The sequence below is a fragment of the Bos indicus genome, chromosome 18 (genome assembly GCF_029378745.1).
Source record: "Bos indicus isolate NIAB-ARS_2022 breed Sahiwal x Tharparkar chromosome 18, NIAB-ARS_B.indTharparkar_mat_pri_1.0, whole genome shotgun sequence".
Lineage (NCBI taxonomy): Eukaryota > Metazoa > Chordata > Mammalia > Artiodactyla > Bovidae > Bos > Bos indicus.
In genome coordinates, this window is record NC_091777.1 from 57743891 (window position 1) to 57766485 (window position 22595).

The following is a 22595-nucleotide window of genomic DNA, read 5'->3' on the forward strand; positions in this document are numbered from 1 at the left end:
CAGTCGTATCCGACTCTTTGCGACCCCATGAACCTCAGCACGCCAGGCCTCCCTGTCCATCATCAACTCCCGGAGTTCACTCAAACTCATGTCCATTGAGTCGGTGATGCCATCCAACCATCTCATCCTCTGCCGTCCCCTTCTCCTCCTGCTCCCAATCCCTCCCAGCATCAGTCTTTTCAAATGAGTCAGCTCTTCACATCAGGTGGCCAAAGTATTGGAATTTCAGCTTCAACATCAGTCCTTCCAATGAACACCGAAGACTGATCTCCTTTAGGATGGACTGGTTGGATCTCCTTGCAGTCCAAGGGCCTCTCAAGAGTCTTCTCCAACACCACAGTTCAAAAGCATCAATTCTTCTGTGCTCAGCTTTCCTTATAGTCCAACTCTCACATCCATACATGACCACTGGAAAAACCATAGCCCTGACTAGACAGACCTTTGTTGACAAAGTAATGTCTCTGCTTTTTAATATGCTATCTAGGTTGGTCATAACTTTCCTTCCAAGGAGTAAGCGTCTTTTAATTTCATGGCTGCAATCACCATCTGCAGTGATTTTGGAGCCCCAGAAAAATAAAGTCAGCCACTGTTTCCACTGTTTCCCCATCTATTTGCCATGAAGTGACGGGACTGGATGCCATGATCTTAGTTTTCTGAATGTTGAGCTTTAAGCCAACTTTTTCACTCTCCTCTTTCACTTTCATCAGGAGGCTCTTTAGTTCTTCATTTTCTGCCATAAGGGTGGTGTCATCTGTATATCTGAGGTTATTGATATTTCTCCTGGCAATCTTGATTCCAGCTTGTGCTTCATCCAGCCCAGTGTTTCTCATGATGTACTCTGCATAGAAGTTAAATAAGCAGGGTGACAATATACAGCCTTGACGTACTCCTTTTCCTATTTGGAACCAGTGCATGCTGCAGAGTCACTAAGCCCGTGCACCACAGCTATAGAACCTGTGGCCAGAGCCCACAAGCCACAACTCCTGAACCCTCTTGCACAACTACTGAAGCCCACACACCTGGAACCCGTGCTCCCCAACAAGAGATGCCACCACAATGAGAAGCCCGCAACCACAACCAGAGAGTAGCCCCACCTCACTGCAGCTAGAGAAAAGACCACACAGCAATGCAGACCCAGCACAGCCAAAGATAAATAAATGAAATCAGCTTTGAAAAAGAAAAAGAATTCAATAGATTGAGGCTATAATCTGAAGTAAGAGGTAGAAAATACACCGGATGAAGAATTCTTCGTGTGGCGAGAGGGTACCTGCTGTCGTGGGACACAAACTGAGACTCTAAATTTAGGAGAAAAATCTATGTGTTTTATTGCTGAGTTATCTCCAGTTTTTGTATTTTCCTTGTAGGTATTTTTGCTACATGAGTCATACTCATGAGCCTTCCTTGTCTGTGTTATGACTACAGAGTTCTCAGTGTTCTCACGTGTGTCATCCGTGCAGGACCTGATAGGATTTTATGAGTGCTTTTGAATTTTTCTCATGCATTGAGAAATTAATTTTAACTGCAGAAATTGATGCCACTTAGGAGATTTGAATGCAACTTTCTGATCCCTTAATTGAGATAAAAGGGGAAGAGCATCAAGTTCTAGAGATTTCATTCAGGCAGTTATAACTGACCAAGATGTGCAAAAACATCCTTTTAATAAAATATATATATTTATTTATTTATTTATTTATTTTTGGCTGTGCTGGGTCTTCATTGCTGCGCAGGCTTTTCTGTGGTTGCAGTGAGCAGGGGCTACTCTCTAGTTGCGAAGAGGGGAGCTACTCTTCCTTGAAGTGTGTGGGATTCTCACTGCGGTGGCTTCTCTTGTTGCGGAGCACAGGCTCTAGGGCACACAGCGTTCAGTCGTTGCAGCTCCTGGGCTCAGTAGTTGTGGCTCCTGGGCCCTGGAGCACAGAATCAATAGTTATGGTGCAGGGGTTTAGTTGCTCCAAGGCACGTGGGATTTTCTTGGATCAGGGATCGAACCTGTGCCTCCTGCATTGGCACAAGGATTTTTTACCCATTGGGCCACCAAGGAAGCCCCAGATGCTGTGTGTGATGCTGTTTTTCTTAGTGAGGAACACACCACCCATTGAGAGCACACATGAGAGCTCTCTGGAAATGCATGGAGGAAACTGCAAGGAAGCTCTCTTTGATCCTTCCAAAGTCTTAGGCTGCTAGTGCGGGGGAGGGGGGGGGGGATGTGTTCTGATGAACAAATGACAGATATGAGAATGTGGCAAATACAGTAGGTTTCTGAGAATCCAGAAAATACAATTCTGTCCTCCTGAGAAGAGAGTTTCTGGGCAGCACAGAACACTAACACCACTAGACAGAGGTTATTATACTTTCCCAGACTTAGATCTGGGAAAAATGGAAACAGTGACAGACTTTCTTTTCTTGGGCTGCAAAATCACTGCAGATAGTTACTGCAGCCATGAAATTAAAAGACACTTGCTCCTTGGAAGAAAAGCTATGACAGTTCAGTTCAGTCGCTCAGTTGTGTCTGACTCTTTGCGACCCCATGGACTGCAGCACACAGGATTCCTCGTCCATCACCAACTCCTGGAGCTTGCTCAAACTCATGTCCATCAAGTCGGTGATGCCATCCACCATCTCATCCTCTGTTGTCGCCTTCTCTTCCCACCTTCAATCTTTCCCAGCATCAGGCTCTTTTCCAATGAGTCAGTTCCTCATATCAGGTAGCCAAAGTATTGAAGTTTCAGCTTCAGCATCCGTCCTTCCAATGAATATTCAGAACTGCTTTCCTTTAGGATGGACTGGTTGGATCTCCTTGCGGTCCAAGGGACTCTCAAGAGTCTTCTCCAACACCACAGTTCAAAAGCATCAATTCTTTGGCACTCAACTTTATGTTCCAACTCTCACATCTGTACATGACTACTGGAAAAACCATAGCTTTGACTAGACAGATGTTTGTTGGCAAAGTAATGTCTCTGCTTTTTAATATGCTGTTTAGATTGGTCATAGCTTTTCTTCCAAGGAGCAAGTGTCTTTTAATTTCATGGCTGCAGTCACAGTCTGCAGTGATTTTGGAGCCCAAGAAAATTAAGTCTGTCACTGTTTCCATTACTTCCCCATCTATTTGCCATGAAGTGATGGAACTGGATGCCACAATCTTAGTCTTTTGAATGTTGAGTTTTAAGCCAGCTTTTTCACCTTCCTCTTTCACTTTCATCAAGAGTCTCTTCAGTTTCTCTTCACTTTCTGCCATAAGGGTGGTGTCATCTACGTATCTGAGGTTGTTGTTATTTCTCCCGGCAATCATGAATCCAGCTTGTGCTTCATCCAGCCCTGAATTTTGCATGATGTATTCTGCATATAAGTTAGATAAACAGGGTGACAATGTACAGCCTTGATGTCCTCCTTTCCCAATTTGGAACCAGTCTGTTTTTCCATGTCCAGTTCTAACTGTTGCTTCTTGACCTGCATATAGATTTCGCCAGAGGCAGGTAAGATGGCCTGGTATTCCCATCTTTTTAAGAATCTTCCACAGTTTGTTGTGATCCACACAATCAAAAGAAACATAGCGTATTAAAAAGTGGAGGCACCACTTTGCTGACAAAGGTCTGTATAGTCAAAGCTATGGTTTTTCCAGTAGTCATATACGGATGTGAGAGTTAGATGATAAAGAAGGCTGAGCGCCAAGGAACTGATGCATTCAAACTGTGGTGCTAGAGAAGACTCTTGAGAGTCTCTTGGACTGCAAGGAGATCAATCGGTCCTAAAGGAAATCAACCCTGAATATTCATTGGAAGAACTGATGTTGAAGCTGAAGCTCCAATATTTGGCTACTGATGCAAAGAGCTGACTCATTGGAAAAGACCCTGATGCTGGGAAAGACTGAAGTCAGGAGGAGAAGGGGATGACAGAGGATGAGATGGTTGGATGGCATCACTGATTCAATGGGCATGAGTTTGAGCAAACTCTGAGAGATAGTGAAAGACAAGGAAGGCTGGTGTGCTGCAGTCCATGGGGTTGCAAAGAGTCGGACATGACTGAGAGACTAAACAAGAAAGCACCTGTTAAAACTTACTATTGGGAATACTTTTAGGGGGAGAAATTTATAAATTTCCATCTTTCTGTGGACATTTTTCTATTTAGGCTTTCTGTAACTACCTGGGAATGGGTCCATATTGGTAAAACATATTTTAGTGGAAAACATCTTTATCACCACCTAGACTTCCAAATTAGTTGGCACTGAGTTGGACAAATATATACAATAATTTTTAATATAAAAATTGCTATCATCATGGTCTTCCTTTTAATTATAGGGCTTAGAAATCCTCAGGCAGTTTGGTTCTATTTCTCTGATCACACTTAAGCGATGCTGAAGCTCAGGGGTCAGGAAAGAACTCACTGTTGGGTAGAAAAATTTCTCAGAGGAACAGAGAAATCAGCACAATACAAGAGTTTCATTGCCAGGCTCTCAGCTGTCAACTCAGCATTTCCTGCTCATTCCATATGAGAATCTATCTGCCTCCCCAGATTGTATAAAAGAAAAAGCCTCTCAGAGCACTGCAGTGGTCTCTTTGGGAATGACAAGTTGATTGTAGTTTTTTGGGGGGAGGGTAATTAACAGTTTTTAGAAAGTTAATTAAAAGTTTTACACAAGTATCCCCTTGTTCCATGAGCCTACCTTCTCATTGCAGCTAAAAGTGAAAAGATAATCGCAATTCTGAGGGAAGAGGAGGTCATGGAATCACAAATCCATATCTAGGGGTGTGACAGCCTCCATCTAACACAGGTGCTGATTTTCAAACAGCACACCTCCTCCCACAGTGTCCTGGCAACAGAAAGGAGTCAGATACCCATTTTCTATTTCAATCTGAGAAGAAGAGTCTGCAGACAAGGAGTATCAGGAACTGGGATAAGTGGTTATTTCAGATTAAAAAGAAATTTTTCAGGGTTCAAATCTAGTCCAGTGCCAAAGCCACACAGAAAGGATTCTGACTCTTGAGCTGGACCAGTAAAGAGAGGCCAGAACTAGAGATCCAACAGCAATCCACGACCGCTCTGAATTTATAGTGTGTAATTTAGTGTAATCCACAATGACCTTGATTCCTGGCATTGAGTGTGAGTGACAATGCAGCTTGACTTTTAATTTTCTTAAGAACTGTAGGGTTTTTTTCTTTTGTTTATTTTTGGCTGCACTGAGTCTCCACTGGTGCATGGGCTTTCTCTAGTCGGGCTGAGCAGGGCCACTCCTTGTGGTGCCCAGGCTTCTCACTGCAGTGGCTCCTCCTGCTGCAGAGCACAGATTCTAGGCGCTCAGTCTTCAGTATTGAAGCATGTGGGCTCAGGAGTTGCAGTGTGCCGCTCTAGAGAGCAGGCTCTAAAGTGCCGGAGCACAGGCTTAGTTGCTCGAGGACATGTGGAATCTTCCTGGACGGACCAAGGATTGAACCTGTGTCCCCTGCACTGGAAGGTGGATTCTTATCCACTGTGCCACCAGGGGAGTCCGTAAGAACTGTAGTTTTGAACTCAGTCTGAAGTTCAGCCTCGTTTACTGAAATCAGAGATTAAATTTTCGGGGTTATTGCAGGTGTGCGTGACTATGACCTTCTGCATCTACTAACGAGTAAGATGAATCTACAGGTCACTTAGTCCTGTGCAGAAACGGTGAACCCAAATGTCAGTTCCTGGTATGAAACTGTTTGCTTTATCTCTGAGTATATGAAGTGCTTAATGGAGACAGTAATTGTTACCTCCTGAAAATGTCTTATGTCTGTTAAATTGATGAGACTGTTTTCCCTATTGAAGAAAAGGAATCAGCACATAAGAAAAATGTACATTTATAGTAATGAGTTTCAGATAGGCCCAGTCAGGCTCAAACATACCATGATACTTTCACTCATCTAAAAATATTCTACTATCAATTGTTGCTGTTGTTTAGTTGTAAGTTGTGTCTGACTCTTTGTGACCCCATGGACTATAGCCCACCAGCTTCCTCTGTCATTGGGATTTCCCAGGGAAGAGTACTGGAGTGGGTTGCCGTTTCTTTCTCCAGGGGATCTTCCTGACCTAGGGATTGAACCCATATCTCCTGCATTGGCAGGCAGTTTCTTTACCACTGAGCCACCAGGGAAGCCCGAAATATAATGACACATTACCAAAAGAGCTCAATATCTATTTAAACTTGGGAGAACAGAGCTACCTGGATTTGTCAGATATCACAGTGATTAAATGTGCTAGATTTGTTACGAGCCAAGTCAGGTTTCAGTCCTTTCTTGCCCATGCTGGTTTAGTTGCTAAGTCATGCCAGGCTTCCCTGTCCTTTACCATCTCCCTGAGTGTGCTCAGACTCATGTTCATTGAGTCAGTGATGCCATCCAACCATCTCATCCTCTGTCACCTCCTTCTCCTCCTGCCCTCAATCTTTCCCAACATCAGGTTCTTTTCCAGTTAGTTAGCTCATCACCTCAGGTGGCCAAAGTATTGGAGCTTCAGCTTCAGCATCAGTCCTTCCAATGAATATTCAGGGTTGATTTCCTTTAGGATTGACTGATTTGATCTCCTTGCTGCCCAAGGGACTCTTATGAGTCTTCTCCAGCACCACAGTTTGAAGGCATCGATTCTTTGACACTCAGCCTTTTTTATGGTCCAACTCTCACATCCATACATGATTACTGGAAAAACCATAGCTTTGACTATACAAACCTTTGTCAGTGCTATCTAGACCTTCATAGCAGTGATTCACTCATTTATAAGAGCTCTTTTTTCCAGATTTTTTCTGCTTTTATTTCACTATAGGGTGACTACCAGGATGGGCATTTTTGCCTAATTTGGGGTTAGGAAGTCTGCTGGTGATGATGGCAAGAGGTGGGGCCAGAGCTTTTGGCAGTGGTTACAAAGGGGTTTTTCCAATAGTCACATATGGATGTGAGGGTTAGACCGTAAAGAAGGCCGATTGCCAAAGAATTGATGCCTTCGACCTGTGGTGATAGACAAGACTCTTGAGAGTCCCTTTACAGCAAAGAAATCAAATCAGTCAAGCCTAAAGGAAGTCAACCCTGAATATTCATTGGAAAGACTGATGCTGAAGCTGAAGCTCCAATACTTTGGCCACCTGATGTGAATAGCCAATTCACTGGAAAAGACGCTGATGCTGGAAAAGATTGAGGGCAGGAGCAGAAGGGGGCGACAGTGAATGAGATGGTTGGATGGTATCACCAACTCACTGGATATGAGTTGAGCAAAGTCTGGGAGATACTGAAGGACAGGGAAACCTGGCGTGCTGCAGTCCATGGAGTTGCAAAGAGCCAGACACACCTGAGTGACTGAACAACAACAAGGGGGCTCAGACAGTTCCGGAGATGACCTTGTTTCTGGGCTCCATGACTGTGGCCTTGGGGCAAGACTCCACAGAGCATGGTTGATTTATAATGTTGCAGTAGTTTCTGCAGTACAGCAAAGTGAATCAGTATACATATACATATGTTTAGTCTCTTTTAGATTCTTTTGCAGCATAGATCATTACAGAGTACTGAGTAGAGTCTCCTGTGCTGTGCAGGAGGTCCGTATCACTTGTCTAGTTTACATATAGTAGTGTGTATCCGGGGCTTTCCTGGTTGCTCAGACGGTAAAGAATGGGTCGGGAAGATCCCCTGGAGAAGGAAATGTCTACTCACTCCAGTATTCTTGCCTGGAGAGTGCCACGGACAGAGGAGCCTGGCGGGCTACAGTCCATGGCGTCACAAAGAGTCAGACACGACTGACAAGTAACACTTTCACTACTTCAGCGTATGTATATCTATCCCAATTTTCCAATTTATCCCTTCCCCACTTCCCCTCAGTAACTATGTTTGTTTTCTGCATCTGTGATTCAATTTTTATTTCATATATAGGTTCATTTGTACAATTTTGTTTAGATTCCACATATAAGTGATATCATATGATATATATCAGATCAGATCAGATCAGTTGCTCAGTCATGTCTGACTCTTTGCGACCCCATGAATCGCAGCACGCCAGGCCTCCCTGTCCATCACCAACTCCCGGAGTTCACCCAGACTCAGGTCCATCGAGTCAGTGATGCCATCCAGCCATCTCATCCTCTGTCGTCCCCTTCTCCTCTTGCCCCCAATCCCTCCCAGCATCAGAGTCTTTTCCAATGAGTCAACTCTTCACATGAGGTGGCCAAAGGACTGGAGTTTCACCTTTAGCATCATTCCTTCCAAAGAAATCCCAGGGCTGATCTCCTTCAGAATGGACTGGTTGGATCTCCTTGCAGTCAAGAGTCTTCTCCAACACCACAGTTCAAAAGCATCAATTCTTCGGCCCTCAGCCTTCTTCACAGTCCAACTCTCACATCCATACATGACCACAGGAAAAACCATAGCCTGGACTAGATGAACCTTTGTTGGTAAAGTGATGTCTCTGCTATTGAATATGCTATCTAGGTTGGTCATAACTTTCCTTCCAAGGAGTAAGCGTCTTTTAATTTCATGGCTGCTGTCACCATCTGCAGTGATTTTGGAGCCCCCAAAAATAAAGTCTGACACTGTTTCCACTGTTTCCCCATCATGGAAACCTCTTAGTAAAATAAAAACAAGAAGGTAATATATCTCTGTGGAAATGAATAATAAGTGGACAAGATTAAATTTCACTTGGTGTAACACATGTGGCCCATGCCTCATTTTTTTGTGCAGGAAACTCTAGCTCAGAAGGCAAATATCCTTCATAGAGAACTGGAAGGATGGCCACCAGAGATTTTGTAATAGAATTGATCTTCCTATCCCAGAATATATTTGGAATCCTGGGAAATTTCTCTCTTCTTTACCATTATCTCTTTCTTCACTTCACCGGATGCAGGCTAAGATCCACAGATCTGATCATTGAGTATCTGCTTATAGCCAACTCCTTGGTCATGTTCTCTACAGGAACCCCAAGGACAATGGAAGTGTTTGGGTGGAAATATTTTCTCAATGATACTGAATGCAAAATTGTTTACTATATCCAAAGAGTGGCCAGGGGAGTGTCCATTGGTAGCATCTGCCTCTTGAGGGTCTGCCAGGCCATCACCATCAGTCCCAGGAACTCCAGGTGGGGACAGCTTAAAATGAAAGCTCCCAAGTACATTGGATCCACTATTTTCCTCTGCTGGGTTGGGCGCATGCTGATAAATATTCGATTTACTAGGTATGTGAAAGATCAATGGAGTAACAGAAACATCACAAAGAAGAAAGATTTAGGATTGTGTTATGGTTTGATTCATAATAGAATCAAAGTCTTACTGAATGTAGGATGGTTTTTACTTCCTGCTGTTTCATGTCTGGTGTTCATGATCTGGTCCAGTGTCTCCATGGTTTTCATCTTGGACAGCCACAAGCAAAGTGTGCAATACATTCATAGGATCGGCATCTCTTCAAGATTCTCCCTCGAACCTAGAGCCACCCAGAGCATCCTTGTCCTGGTGAGCACCTTTGTGTCTTTGTACAGTGTCTCCTCCATCTTTCACATTTGTTTGGCTCTTTTTAACAATCCCAGCTGGTGGCTGGTGACCTCTGCTGCACCCATTACTGCATGCTTCCCAACTGTAAGCCCCTACATTCTCATGAGTCATGGTTGCAGAGTACCCAGGCTCTCCTTTTCTTGGATAAAGATGAAATAATCACCTAATCTTATGTTGTTCAGCCACTAAGTTGTGTCCGACTCTTTGCAATCCCATGGACTGCAGCACACCAGGCTTCCCTGTCCTTTACTATCCCCATGAGTTTGCTCAAATTCATGTCTATTGAATTGGTGATGATATCTAACCATGTCATCCTCTGCCACCCCCTTCTCCTTTTGCATTCAGTCAATATGCATATCAAGTGGCCAAAGTATTGGAGCTTCAGCATCAGTCCTTCCAAAGAATATTCAGGGTTGATTTCCTTTAGGATTGACTGGTTTGATCTCCTTGCAGTCCATGGGACTGTTAAGAGTCCTCTCTAGCACCACAATTTGAAATCATCAGTTCTTTAGCACTCAGCCTTCTTTATGGTCCAACTCTCACATCCATACCTGACTACTGGAAAAGCCATAGCTTTGACTAGATGGACCTTTGTTGGCAAAGTAATGTCTCTGCTTTTTAATATGCTGTCTAGGTTGGCCATAGCTTTTCTTCGACAGAGCAAGTGTCTTTTAATTTTGTGGCTGCAGTTGCCATCCACAGTGGTTTTGGAGCCCAGGAAAGTAAAGTCTGTCTCTTGTTAGGGTTCACAAGGGGCTCAGAGTGTATAGTTTAAAAATGGCCCGTTGTGGTGACCTGACAAACAGGGGGTGAAGTCACAGTGACCAAATTGCCCTGGTGGCATCCTGTTTTTTCCTTAAGATGATATCCTGTTTCCCCCTGCTGGTGCCAGTTTCTCAAGACTATGTGACCCCCCAACTATGAGACCCCTTCAACTCCCTGATAACAAGACCCCAGCTGTGGGCTAAAGATACACTAAGGGCCCCTCCCTTTGGGGTGCAATTTCCCATCAATAAGGTATAAGAAGGGTTGGCTGTAAAGAGAGAGCACTGGCTTCTCTCTAAGGCCAGCCACTTTCTCTCTTCCTATAATAAATCTTTCTCTGCCTGACTGCCCAGCTCGCTCTCTTTGTCTCTACGCTTGTCTTACATCACTGTTTCCTCTTTTCCCCCATCTATTTGCTGTGAAGTGATGGGAGTGTGTGTCATGATCTTAGTTTTTTGAATGTTGAGCTTTAAGTAAAAAAAAAAGAAACATATCATATATCAACACATACATATGGAATCTAGAAAAAAGGTATAGATGATCCTATTTGCAAACCAGAAGCAGAGACAAAGACCTAGAGAAGAAATGTATGGACACCAAGGGGGGAAGGGGCGTGAGGGAGATGAATCGGGAGATTGGGATTGACACGCATCCACTATTGATGCTGTGTATAAAAGAGATAACTGATGAGAATGTACTCTACAGCACAAGGAAGTCTACTCAATGCTCTGTGGTGACCTGGGTCAGAAAGAAGCCCCAAAGGGAGCGGGTATATGTATATGTGTGACTGGTTCATTTTGCTGTGCAGTAGAAACGAACCCAACTTTGTAAAGCAAGTGTACTCTAGTAAGAATTAATTTTTAAAATTTCAGTGTTATCCAAGGATTGGCAGAGGTGCGGCTATGAATATTCTGTGTCTAGAGGATTTTCTGGACAGTGAAAACTATTTGTGGGAACCTTTTATTTTTTTTACTGGTCAATTTTTTAATTCAAAGAATTTGAATTCTTAAAGAATAGTCAATAACATGGGTACCAGATGTCTCAAGAAATATTTCAGTCCCTTGAACTCCATGTTCCATTGAACTTGGAAGTATTGAAAAGCACATTGAGAAGGGTCTTTGGTTTTCATATTATTAAGTCTGAATACTATAAAACTCCTAGAGAAAAACATAGGCAGAACACTATTTGACATAAATCTCAACAACATCTTTTTTGATCCATCTACTATAGTAATGGAAATAAAAGCAAAAGCAAACAAACCAGACCTAATTTAACTCAAAAGCTTTTGCACAGCAAAGGAAACCACAAATAAAACAAAAAGCCCACAGAATGGGAGAAAATATTTGTGAAGGATGTGACTGACAAGGAATTAGTCTCCAAAATTTACAAATAGTTCATGTAACTGAGTATCCGAAAAACAAACAATCCAATCAAAAAATGGGCAGAAGACCTAAACAGACATTTCTTCAAAGAAGACATACAGATGGCCAAGAGGCACATGAAAAGATGCTCAGCATCACTAATCATTAGAGAAATTCAAATCAAAACTGCAATGAAATATCACCTTACAACAGAATGCCCATCATCAAAAAAATCTACAAATAATAAGTGCTAAAGAGGGTCTGGAGAAAAGAGAAGCCTCCTTGGTGGGAACATCACTGTTAGAAAGAATGTAAACTGGTACAGCCAATGTGGAGAACAGTATGAAGTTTCCTTTAAAAAAAAAAAACTAAACAAAAATAAATGGAAACCTTTAATAATGGACACATGTCATTATATGTTTCTCCAATGTCACAAACTGTACAACCCTGAAAATGAGCTACAAGGTAAAGTATGGACTAAAATACTGATGTCACTATAGATTCATCAGTGGTAACAGAAGTACCCCTATGGTGGAAGATGATGATAAAGAAGGAGGTTACACATATGTGGGAATAAGAAGCATATGAAAATTTCTGCACCTTTCTCTGAAATTTGTTGTGAAACTAAACCTTCTCTAAAAAAATCTTTAAACTTAAAAAAATACATTGTTATTGGTTCTATTCACACTTCATAGTTAAAAAGATTTAATGCTGTCAAATAATATTTAGAAAATGGGTATGTTTCCCTTGTTTTATTTTTACCTCAATTAATGCACTTTATAGATGTGATAAAATATCAGGTAAAGAGTAGAGAGAGAACAAACTATAGCCACATAATCCTTTTCTTTTTTAAAAAAATATCTATTTATTTGACTGAATCAGGTTCTAGTTGTGGGAGCATGGGCTTAGTTGCCCTGTGGCATGTGGGAGCCTAGTTCCCTGACCAGGGATCAAACCTGCGTCCTCTGCATTGCAAGGCACATTCTGAACCATTGGCCCACCAGGGAAATCCCTCAAACAATTCCTAAAATGTAGAAACACACATACAATAGGGCAGCAACACCAAAAAAAATTCTCATCTGCTAATTCAGTTACAGTGTACCTTTTTACTTAATATTAATCACTACTTCCTTTGTGTATCATCAAATACACATTTATGGCATCATTTCCAAAGGCTTTCGTCCCTTCCCAACAAACATTTTAATCCTGCATGACTGCCTTTGGTTCATTTTCAAAGAAAGCTATGATGTAAATACCTTCGTGCCCCTGGTCTCTGAAGATGGAGGCCCCCTCACCTGCGGGTAGATGGTCACAACGCTAATCATTTTGTGAATGAATGTGGGCCCAGGGGGTCTCCCCAGGTGGCTCAGTGGTAAAGAACCCACCTGCTGATGTAGGAGACCCAGGAGATGCGGGTTCCATCCCTGGGTCAGGAAAATGCCCTGGAGAAAGGAATGGCAACCCACTCCAGTATTCGTGCCTGGGAAATCCCAAGGGCAGAGGAGCCCAGAAGGCTATAGTCCACAGGGTTGCCAAAGACTGGGACACGGCTGAGCTACTGAGAAGGAAAGTATGTGGCCCCAGGGAGGGGAGGGGGAGACAGGACCCAAGGACTCAGGGTAACTTTGGGAAGATCTCGGAGAGCAAGCCTCACCACACCCCACACACACACCCCCCGCAAGGGCATCATGTGACTTTGTGCACCACTCGCCTCCCACCTCCCCTTCCCCAAGCGCAGCTCGAGGCCACGGAGGGCCGCCCCCAGGAGGAGCCCCTCCCCGGGGCATCAGGCGGAGGGAGCCGGTGTTTTCAGAGGTTCCAGCCCCGCGCCCTCACCGGCTCAGGGCTCCCAGGTGTGCTGTGTGGGATGGCTCCAGCTCACTGCCACGGAAGACAGGTGTTACAGGAGCAGCGACAGCACCCACAGGGGGCTTGTTCAACGTGTCATTTCACGGGTTACCCTCAAACTAGCTAATTCATAACTTCTTAGACTGGGGAGGGTTTGTATCCACTTTAAAGCTGCAGAGAAAATAGGCAAGCGGTTCTCATCTGGGGTCCCAGGAGGATCCTCTTCGCAAACTCCGGCCCCTGGTCCTGGAGGAGCATCAGCGCTGCTTGTCTTCCTGCTCCAGGCGAGGCCCGGGCTGAACACGGGGCTTCGGGCGCGTCTGTGAGAGCTCAGAGCCAGCTTCAGGCCGGGGCGGGCGGCGGGGTCAGGAGGGGACGTCAGTGCCGCTCACCTCTCCCGTGTTGGCAGAATCCGGGGACAGAACACGTGTGGACAGCAAAGGAAAACTTGATGTGCGTCTCAGGGAGCAGCTGATCGTCCTGAGTCTCTCCTGAGACGAAGGACAGCAGAGGTGGGCCCTCTCAGCTTTTCAAGCTCCTTCTGCCTGTGGGCGTGTTGCGAACAGGCGAAGACGCTGTACTGACGCCTTGGAAGGTGTTACCTCATGATGCTGAGGTGATCCTTCCCCATGACCTTGAGGAAAAAACAACCCAGGGCAGGAGGAAAAGAGGAGGAAATGGCAGCTTCTCCGGTAAATGTCTGTCCTGGATCAGAGGCTATATCTGCTTTTCCTCCTGAAATGCCCTGGATTAACAGTTTACAAACCTTTCATTCTCTACTTCTGATGTTGCCTATTGACATGGTTTTCAACTGCTAATTTTTTCCCCTTTTATTCTGATGATGGTCAAGATCAGAGCTTTAGAATGTTTCTCCCTCACGTCCCAGAGCCTTTTCTTAGGTGTCTGTCAGCATCAAGGCTGCCTGGAGAACTTGAAGCATTCTCACCAAAAAGTAATGACTTTCCTTGTGGCTAAGAATCCTCCTGCCAATGCAGGGGACACGGGTTCCATGCCCGGCCCAGGAAGATCCCACAGGCCGCGGAGCAACTAAGCCCATACCCACAAGTACTGAGCCTGCGCTCTGGAGCCCAGGAGCCGCAACTACGGAAGTGTGTGCCCTGGAGCCCGCGTGGCACAACGAGAGAAGCCCCCGTGGCACAACGAAAGAAGCCCCCGCAGTGAAAAGCCCATGCACCACAACTGGAGAAAAGCCCGCACAGCAACCAAGACCCAGCACAGCCAGAAATAAATGAGTAAGTAAAAACAGAAGGGCCTGGGATTTAGGAAGACTGCTGGTGACCAGGGCTGCTGGGGAAGACCTATGAGGAATTTACATTTGCTTATGAACTTGCAGGCTGTTATCTAGCACGTGTGCTTATGAGAATAACTGGTGTCAAAGCAAGGCACCCGTGGGCTTCTGGTCCATACACATGATGCCAAGGCAGCAATATCATGGAGCACTGTAGATAACTCTCAGCAATACTCCTAGGCGATCCATATTGTAACCATCATAATGTCCCAGTAGTTAAAAATGAGGAAATGACACACTGTACCATTTATGGAAAATATGATCTCAAGTTATTTGAGGGTTATTGCCAGTAGAAAAAGGGAATTACTATGAGATGTCATTCTCTGTGCATCTTAAGTCACTTCAGACGTGTCTGACCCTTTGTGACCACATGGACTGTAGCCTGCCAGACTTCTCTGTCCCTGTCTTCCCCAGGGAAGAATATTGGAATGGGTTGCCCTGCCCCCCTGCAGGGGATCTTCTGGACCCAGGGATCGAACCAGCGTCTCTTATGTCTCTTGCACTGGCAGACAAATTCTTTACCACTAGCACTACCTGGGAAGCCCCATGAGATGTCATCCTACTGTGTTACAGATACTTTCTAGTCACCATCAGTTAATGATGACTTAAAAAACCCCAGGGGGATGATAATGCTTGTGTTAATGTTAACACTGGTGGTGGAATACGTATGTGCATGCTCAGTTGTGTCTGACTCTTTGCAACCCCATGACTGGAGCCCACCAGCCTCCTCTGTCAATGGGATTTCCCATGGCAAAAATACTGGAGTGGGTTGCCATTTCCTTCTCCAGGGTGTCTTCCCGACCCAGGGATCAAACCTACATCTCCTGTGTCTCCTGCATTGGCAGGCAGGTTCTTTACCACTGAACCACCTGGAAGCTTGTTACTGATGAGAACACTTCTTCAAATATACATCAAGTTTAATATATGAAAAGCCATTCACTTTTATTGATTAACATATAGTAAGTTCACACATAATCTAAATAAAACTTTCCAAAGTTTACTCTATAATCTTTGATCAAAATACAGATTATAAGCATTTGGAAACATTCTTGTTCTTGTGATACAGTGGTCAGAGAAATGTGATATTTATGGTTTACAAAACAGAGAGAGCAGTTATTTAGTAAACAAGGATGTACATTAATTACATGACCTTTCAGGAAAAGGTTACATATATTTTTCTTGGGTATCTGTGAAGATTTCCTGATTGTTATCATGTCAACTAAAATTCATGACTTCTAGTTATTGCTGTTATAAAAATACATCAGGATTTCAGTGAGCTGCCATCTTTATATCCATAAAAAACCATTGGCGCAACTATTTAAAATTTCGACTCTCTGTCTTACTTTAATACAAATAATTATTCTCTGAACACTTACCTAGCGGTGACATAGAGGGATGTTTTAAACAATGACAATCATCACCTCCATTTAGACTTCCACTGTACATTTCACATTAGAGGATCCTTAATAGTACATTAAAAAGTAGATAAAAATTATTTCCACCTATATAGAAGGGTTTTGTTTAACTTTGAGGCAGCAAAGATCAAGAATATTAGTTTTAAAAAAGCATATTCACATACACACTAAAGGTATAGCACGTAGTAATTTGAAAGTTGAGTTATATTAAAGTTCACTTTCACATACTGTCAATACGAATAAGGATACAATAATAATAATTATGTTGTCCAACATCTTTCGCCTTGATCCTATGGTCCAAGTAACAAATAATTTTTCTAAGTGTTTTAACTTTGGATTATTTTCTATAATATCCTGATTTAAAGTAATACCAGAAAAGGGTTTTTGACTGAATGCTATCTTTGATGAATTCTCTGATATTTATTTAGACCTGAGTTTTTAAATTCATTTTGTACATTTTTTACAGCATTAAGCATTCTTCCCAGTATGAACTCTCTGGCATTTTCTGATGTGTGTGCTTAGGACAAACCTCTTTCATCACTTACTACGTTTGTAGGGTCTCTCTCCAGCACACGCTCTCTGATGCTGAGTGAGGTGACGGCTCACTTCAAGGCTTTGTCCTATTATTTATATTTGTAAGACTACTTGGCAGTATGAATTATTTTATGGCAAGTAAGATTTGAGTGGCAATTAAAAGCTTTGCCTCATTCTTTACATTTGTATGGTTTCTCCCCAGTATGAATTCGCCTATGTTGACTAAGCTTTGAACTCTGATTAAAGGCTTTGCCACATTCTGTACATTTATAAGGCTTCTCTCCAGTATGAATTCGCTGATGTTGAGTAAGTGTTGAGTTTTGATTAAAAGCTTTGCCACATTCTGTACATTTATAAGGCTTCTCTCCAGTATGAATTCGCTGATGTTGAGTAAGTGTTGAGTTTTGATTAAAGGCTTTGCCACATTCTGTACATTTATAAGGCTTCTCTCCAGTATGAATTCGCTGGTGTTGAGTAAGTGTTGAGTTTTGGTTAAAGGCTTTGCCACATTCTGTACATTTGTATAGTTTCTTCCCAGCATGAATTCTCTGATGACAGGTAAGGTTTGAGTGATGATTAAAGGCTTTGTTACATTCTGTACATTTATAAGGCTTCTCCCCAGTATGAATTCGCTGATGCACAGTGAGATATGAGCAACTATTAAAGGCTTTCCCACATTCTCTGCATGTGTGAGGCTTCTCCCCAGTATGAATTCTCTGATGCTGATTAAGATTTGAGCAACTGATAAAAGCTTTGCCACATTCTTTACACTTGTATGGTTTCTCCCCAGTATGGATTCGCTGATGTTGATTAAGTCTTGCACGTCGGTTAAAGGCTTTCCCACAATTCTGACATTTATATGGTTTCTCCCCAGTATGGATTCGCCTATGTCGATTAAGGTTTGAGCTCTGATTAAAGCCTTTGCCACATTCTGGACATTTGTAAGTCTTCTCTGCAGTATGAACAGTGAGATGTTGAGTAAGGCTTGAGGGCTTGCTGAAGGTTTTGCCACATTCTGCACATTGGTTAGATTTCCCTCCGGTGTGGATTTTCCTGTGTCTATTTAGATTTGATAATTGAGGAAAGACTTTCCCACATTTATTCCACTTGCAGTGTTTCTCCTTAGCATGAATACTCAGATGTTGAGTAAGTTCTGATGACTGGTTATAAACTTGACCACATTCACTAAATTTGTAATTATTCTCTTCAATATGTATATTCCCATCTGTAATAAGATTTGAGCTTTGATAAAAGACATTTCTACATTCATCACTATGGTTCTCTGAACATAGAGTTCTCTGATGATTCATGAGACCTGAGTCTTGGTCAAAGTGATTCCCAGGTTCAAGGCATGGGTAGATTCTGGCTCCATCATAAATACTGTTGTAATTATTGAAGCTGGAGCTCTGGCTTAAGGCCTCACTCGTGGGATTACACATGGAAGGTTGTTCCGCATTATCTGTACTATGATACCCATTGAATGACGGCAGCTGGACAAAGACTGTCTCATTATTGTTGACATTACAGATATTGGAATAGGGAGAAAATGTTTCTTGGTGGAAAAATAATGAGCCTTCACTAAAGGATCTCTCAAACTGATCATAGTGAGATTTTCTTCCTTCATTTTCAAATCTCTGGCTCTCAGACATGTATGACTGACTGTTGAATTCAAACCTATATTTGTACTGGTTTGAGTGATTATTTGTAGCATAGACTAGATGACTTTCCATGTTTTCAAAATTTCACACCAGAGAATATGTTTTTTTTTTTTAAATCATGTGGGTTCTTGCTTACAAAAACATATGTTTCTGCAGAACTTATTGACTTCAAATGGAATTTTCCCCAAGTTGATGCATATCCTCAATTTCTTTTGGCAATCATGTTTTCATCATGAATAATTGTCCTGATTTGGTTACATCTAAAACAACATCCTTTTGGCCCTTCACAGCCCCCCTTACTTTCCCAGTCTTTCATTAAGTACACATTTCCAAGCTGAGAGCTCTCAGAATTTCTGAGCACATTACACATGAATCTCCTATGCACGGCTTCTTTGGGAACAAACCCTGGGTGTCATGAGAAGATATCGCTGAAAGATAACAAATAACCAAGATCCCACTTAGTACCTTGAGTGAATATGCTTTACAGTTGTACACAATATTGACAAACCCTTAGCTATATTAATAAGAGGTGAGATGCAAAGAAGATCAGAAGTAAAAATAATGGCACTGTATATATTACATGGAAGAAAAGGTAATTCTATCAGGTTATGATGACTGATACTATACCAAAAAGTTGAATACCTCCAAGGAAGATTCAATTTTGAGAAACACAGAACACCTTAGATGTTAGCATGAGTGAGTTAAAAAATTATAACACATCTACAACTATTAATAAGAGTAAAAAAGTAATTAAAAAAAATCCCTGGAGTAGATGAGTTAACTGGAAAATTCCAACAACATTTCAAGAAAAATAAATATCAATTCTCCATAAGGGATCACCATGTACACACTGCTGTATTTAAAATGGAGAGCCAACAAGGTCCTACTGTCCTGCACAGGGAGCTCTGCTCAACGTTACGTGGCTGCCTGGATGGGAGGGGAGTTTGGGGGAGAACGGATACACGTGTGTGGACGGCTGAGGCCCTCTGCTACCCACCTGAAACTATCACAACGTTGTTAACCGGTTATGCTCCAGTACAAAATAAAAGAACAGTGAAAATATTTCTGTGAGTCAATAGATATATTAAATGGGTTTAGCACTGATGAGTTGGGGTAAATGCACTTAAAAATGTCTAAAATTTGATTATAGAAGAAAAAATTGGGAGGTAGAAATTGGGGATTACCTTTTATGATTTCAGGGACTGAGAATGAACTTCAGAGAGCCATGTTTGAAGTTTCCATTGGAAATTAGAAAGCAGGAAGCATATATCTGTTCCCAGTATTTCTGGAATTTTGTCAACTAATCCCAGATCTCCACAACTCTTTTCTGACTTGAGGCAGAGACGGATATTTGGAAAGGCCTTAAGGCAGAGTTTGTCAGAACTGTTAGCAGCTTTTCCTAGGTCCCCCAAAGCAGTGAGAGTATGCAGGTCCTTATAGACCAGGAGGAAGGTTTTGGCTCTCAGTGAAACTGAGGGAAAACCCACTGGAGCTGAAGAAGATGGAGATGAAACAGCAGAAGAACGGGGCTGGTCATGTCCCTCTTTGGCAGACATAAACCCAGGCTTCTCATTCTAGTGAAGCAGGCCTCCCCAAACCATCTGCACACGTCTGGCTTCCTCTGTGATCTTTGGACCTCTCACCTGTGTCATCCGCTTCATTCATTCACACCTAGCACCGGGATTCTTCCTTTCCTCCAAAGGGGACCTGCTCATTAGAAAAATGAACATAATTAGGACTTTGGGTTTAACATATACACTCTAGTATACACAAAAATAACCAACAAGGATCTGCTGCATAGCACAGGGAACTACTCTCAATATTCATAATAACCTATAAGCGAAAAGTGTCTGACTTGACTGATGGAAACCTCTCCTTACAAAACTCAGTATCTCTCCTGAACACTGTTGCGTGTTCATATTTCAAAGCCAACTAGCAGCAAAGAGACACTAGGAGGAAATGGAGTTTCCACCTTAGCTGTGTTGGATTGTGCACCTCCCTCACTACATCTTGCCAGGATTTTATTAAAGATAAAGAGACAAAAATGGAACTTGATGGTGTGGGAATCTAGCAGAAAACACCCGAATTGGTGACCATGAGGTGTTATGGGATAAACTGGTGTCACGTGCGAGAAACACTCAAGAAGACACGTGGTCACTGCTCAGGTACTTTCGGCAAAAATAAGGAAATGTCAATGTATCTTGAAAAAATTTCACTTTTCTGCATTTTTACTCCAAAAATACCTCCCCAGTTCTGCATCCCTAATAGCGCATTTAAATAATAGACCTTTCTTACCAATGCAGAGAATAGTCAGATTTTTGTCAAAAGTCTCTAAGGAACTCTAGACCATTAAGGTCATCCTGTTTCAGCTCAGTGCAGTCCCTCTGTCCTGTCTGACTCATTGCGACCCCACCCCATCCCAACAGAAGTTCTGCACATCAATGCCTTCCCTTGTCGGTCTTTCGAAAAGGGAATATTTTGAAAAACTGAAAGTTGTTCATTCACACTGGGAATGCTTCATGCCCTGTAGGGAGCCTGGAGGCAGACAAGGAGAAGAGGCTCGTGGAGAGAGAAGAGCCTGATTGTGACCCATAAAAATAAAAGAAAAAACAGTATTTAATAGTCAAAAACCACCTCACCAGGCAAGAATATCAGAAAAAGAGAATTAAAGAGTTGTATGTTTTCAATCCAGGGTATTTAAGGAGGAAAAAGCAGACACAGGCTCTAACCTGGATCAGGACATTCACCTGAGAAGCTGCCATTTCCTCCTCTTCTTCCTGCTGCCCTGGGTCGTTTTCGCATCAAGACTGTGGAGGAATCACCTCAGCGTCATGAGATTACACCTTCAGAGGTGCCAGCACAGCTCATTCGCCTGCTCCCAACACCCTCACAGGCAGAAGGACCTTGAAAAGCGGGAAACGCCAACCTCTCCTGTCCTTTGTCTCAGGAGAGATTCAGGACAATCAGCTCCTCCGTGGAGACCAATCTATCAATTTGTTGTTGTTGTCTACTCTTCTTTCTTCATATAAAGTCCCCCAAATTCTGCTAACATGGGGTGTGTGGGCTGCACTGACTTGCCCCTTTAAAGCTCATGCAGAGCAGAACTTGTTGCCTCTGCTTGGACTGAAGCCAGGCCTCAGCTCTCACAAATGGACCAGGAGCCACGTCCTTAACCCAGGCCTCCCCTTAGAATCCTCTGGAGCACTTCCTATACACCACACTGATGCTCCCACAGGACGGAGAGAGAACTCTGTGGGAAGGGCGCCGGGGAGGTTATCGCTCACCACTGGTCACGTGACCCTGATGGGAAACAGGTGGAAAACCACTTGGCCAAAGATTCTTTCTGAACCAGTTCAGTGTATACAATCCCAGGAGGTCAGAGCCCCACTCTGAGAGGTTATGAATCTGCAGGTCTGAGGTGGGGCCATGAAATGAGTCTTCAGCAAGCTCCCTGTTTGTTCTGATGCTTCTTCCCCAAGACCCACACTCAGGAGCCCTGAGCTTCAGCCCTCACACTCAGCACAGCTGAGACCTCTCAGGAGGGAAGGGTTTAGGTCAGGAATTTCTTGGAGAGGTCAGGCTAGAACCAAGAAGAGATAGCTCCAGTACTTGGGGTTCAGGCCTTTCTAAGGGACCCTGGGTGAAGTGCTGTGGGCTCCCCAGGCTGAGCATGGATGGGTCCATTCAAACCAAGAGGAGCAGGATTCTGGTGAGCTCTGAGGGTGTCATTGAAGGGGGGTCTGTGCAGTAGGCCCTGGGGTTCAGCAAGACTGCTGGTCTCAAGGAACGGGGTCATCTAGTGGAGGTGCTCACAGGACTGGCTGGTGTGAGTTCAAGGACCTGCAGGCTGCCTGGTCCCCAGACAGACGCTGAGGCAGCAACAGCACGGAGCAGTCAGGGAGGCTCTCAACAGTACTCTGTATGGTCCTTCTTATTAGAACCATCACAGCGTCCCTGCAGTTACAGAGAGGGGGCGGGGGAAGGTACATTGTAGAAATTATGGAAAATATGTGACATTATTTGAGGATTAAGGCCAGTAAGGAAACTAATTTTTACAGATGCCATCCCTCTGTGCTACCTAATGGTTTATTGTCACAATCGCTCCCCCGTAGCCTTAAAGAAGGTGGGAGAGGTTAATGTTGGTGGTGCATTAACCATTCATTACACATCAACTTTATCACCAGAAACCATTCAATTTTATTAATTAACATATATGAATATCACACATAG

General features: G+C 43.2%; 1 protein-coding gene across 1 annotated transcript; it reads right to left on the minus strand.

Annotated features, from left to right (window-relative positions):
- Positions 1-16877: 16877 nt before the first annotated feature.
- LOC139176985 (zinc finger protein 678-like) lies at positions 16878-18356 on the minus strand. The gene has a single exon (XM_070770234.1). The coding sequence runs from the start codon at positions 18354-18356 to the stop codon at positions 16878-16880; it is 1479 nt and encodes a 492-aa protein (XP_070626335.1).
- Positions 18357-22595: the final 4239 nt, after the last annotated feature.

What these genes read in the sequence shown, in the direction of transcription:
- LOC139176985 (XM_070770234.1), bottom strand. Translation starts at nt 18,356, where the DNA reads ATGTCTGAGAGCCAGAGATTTGAAAATGAAGGAAGAAAATCTCACTAT.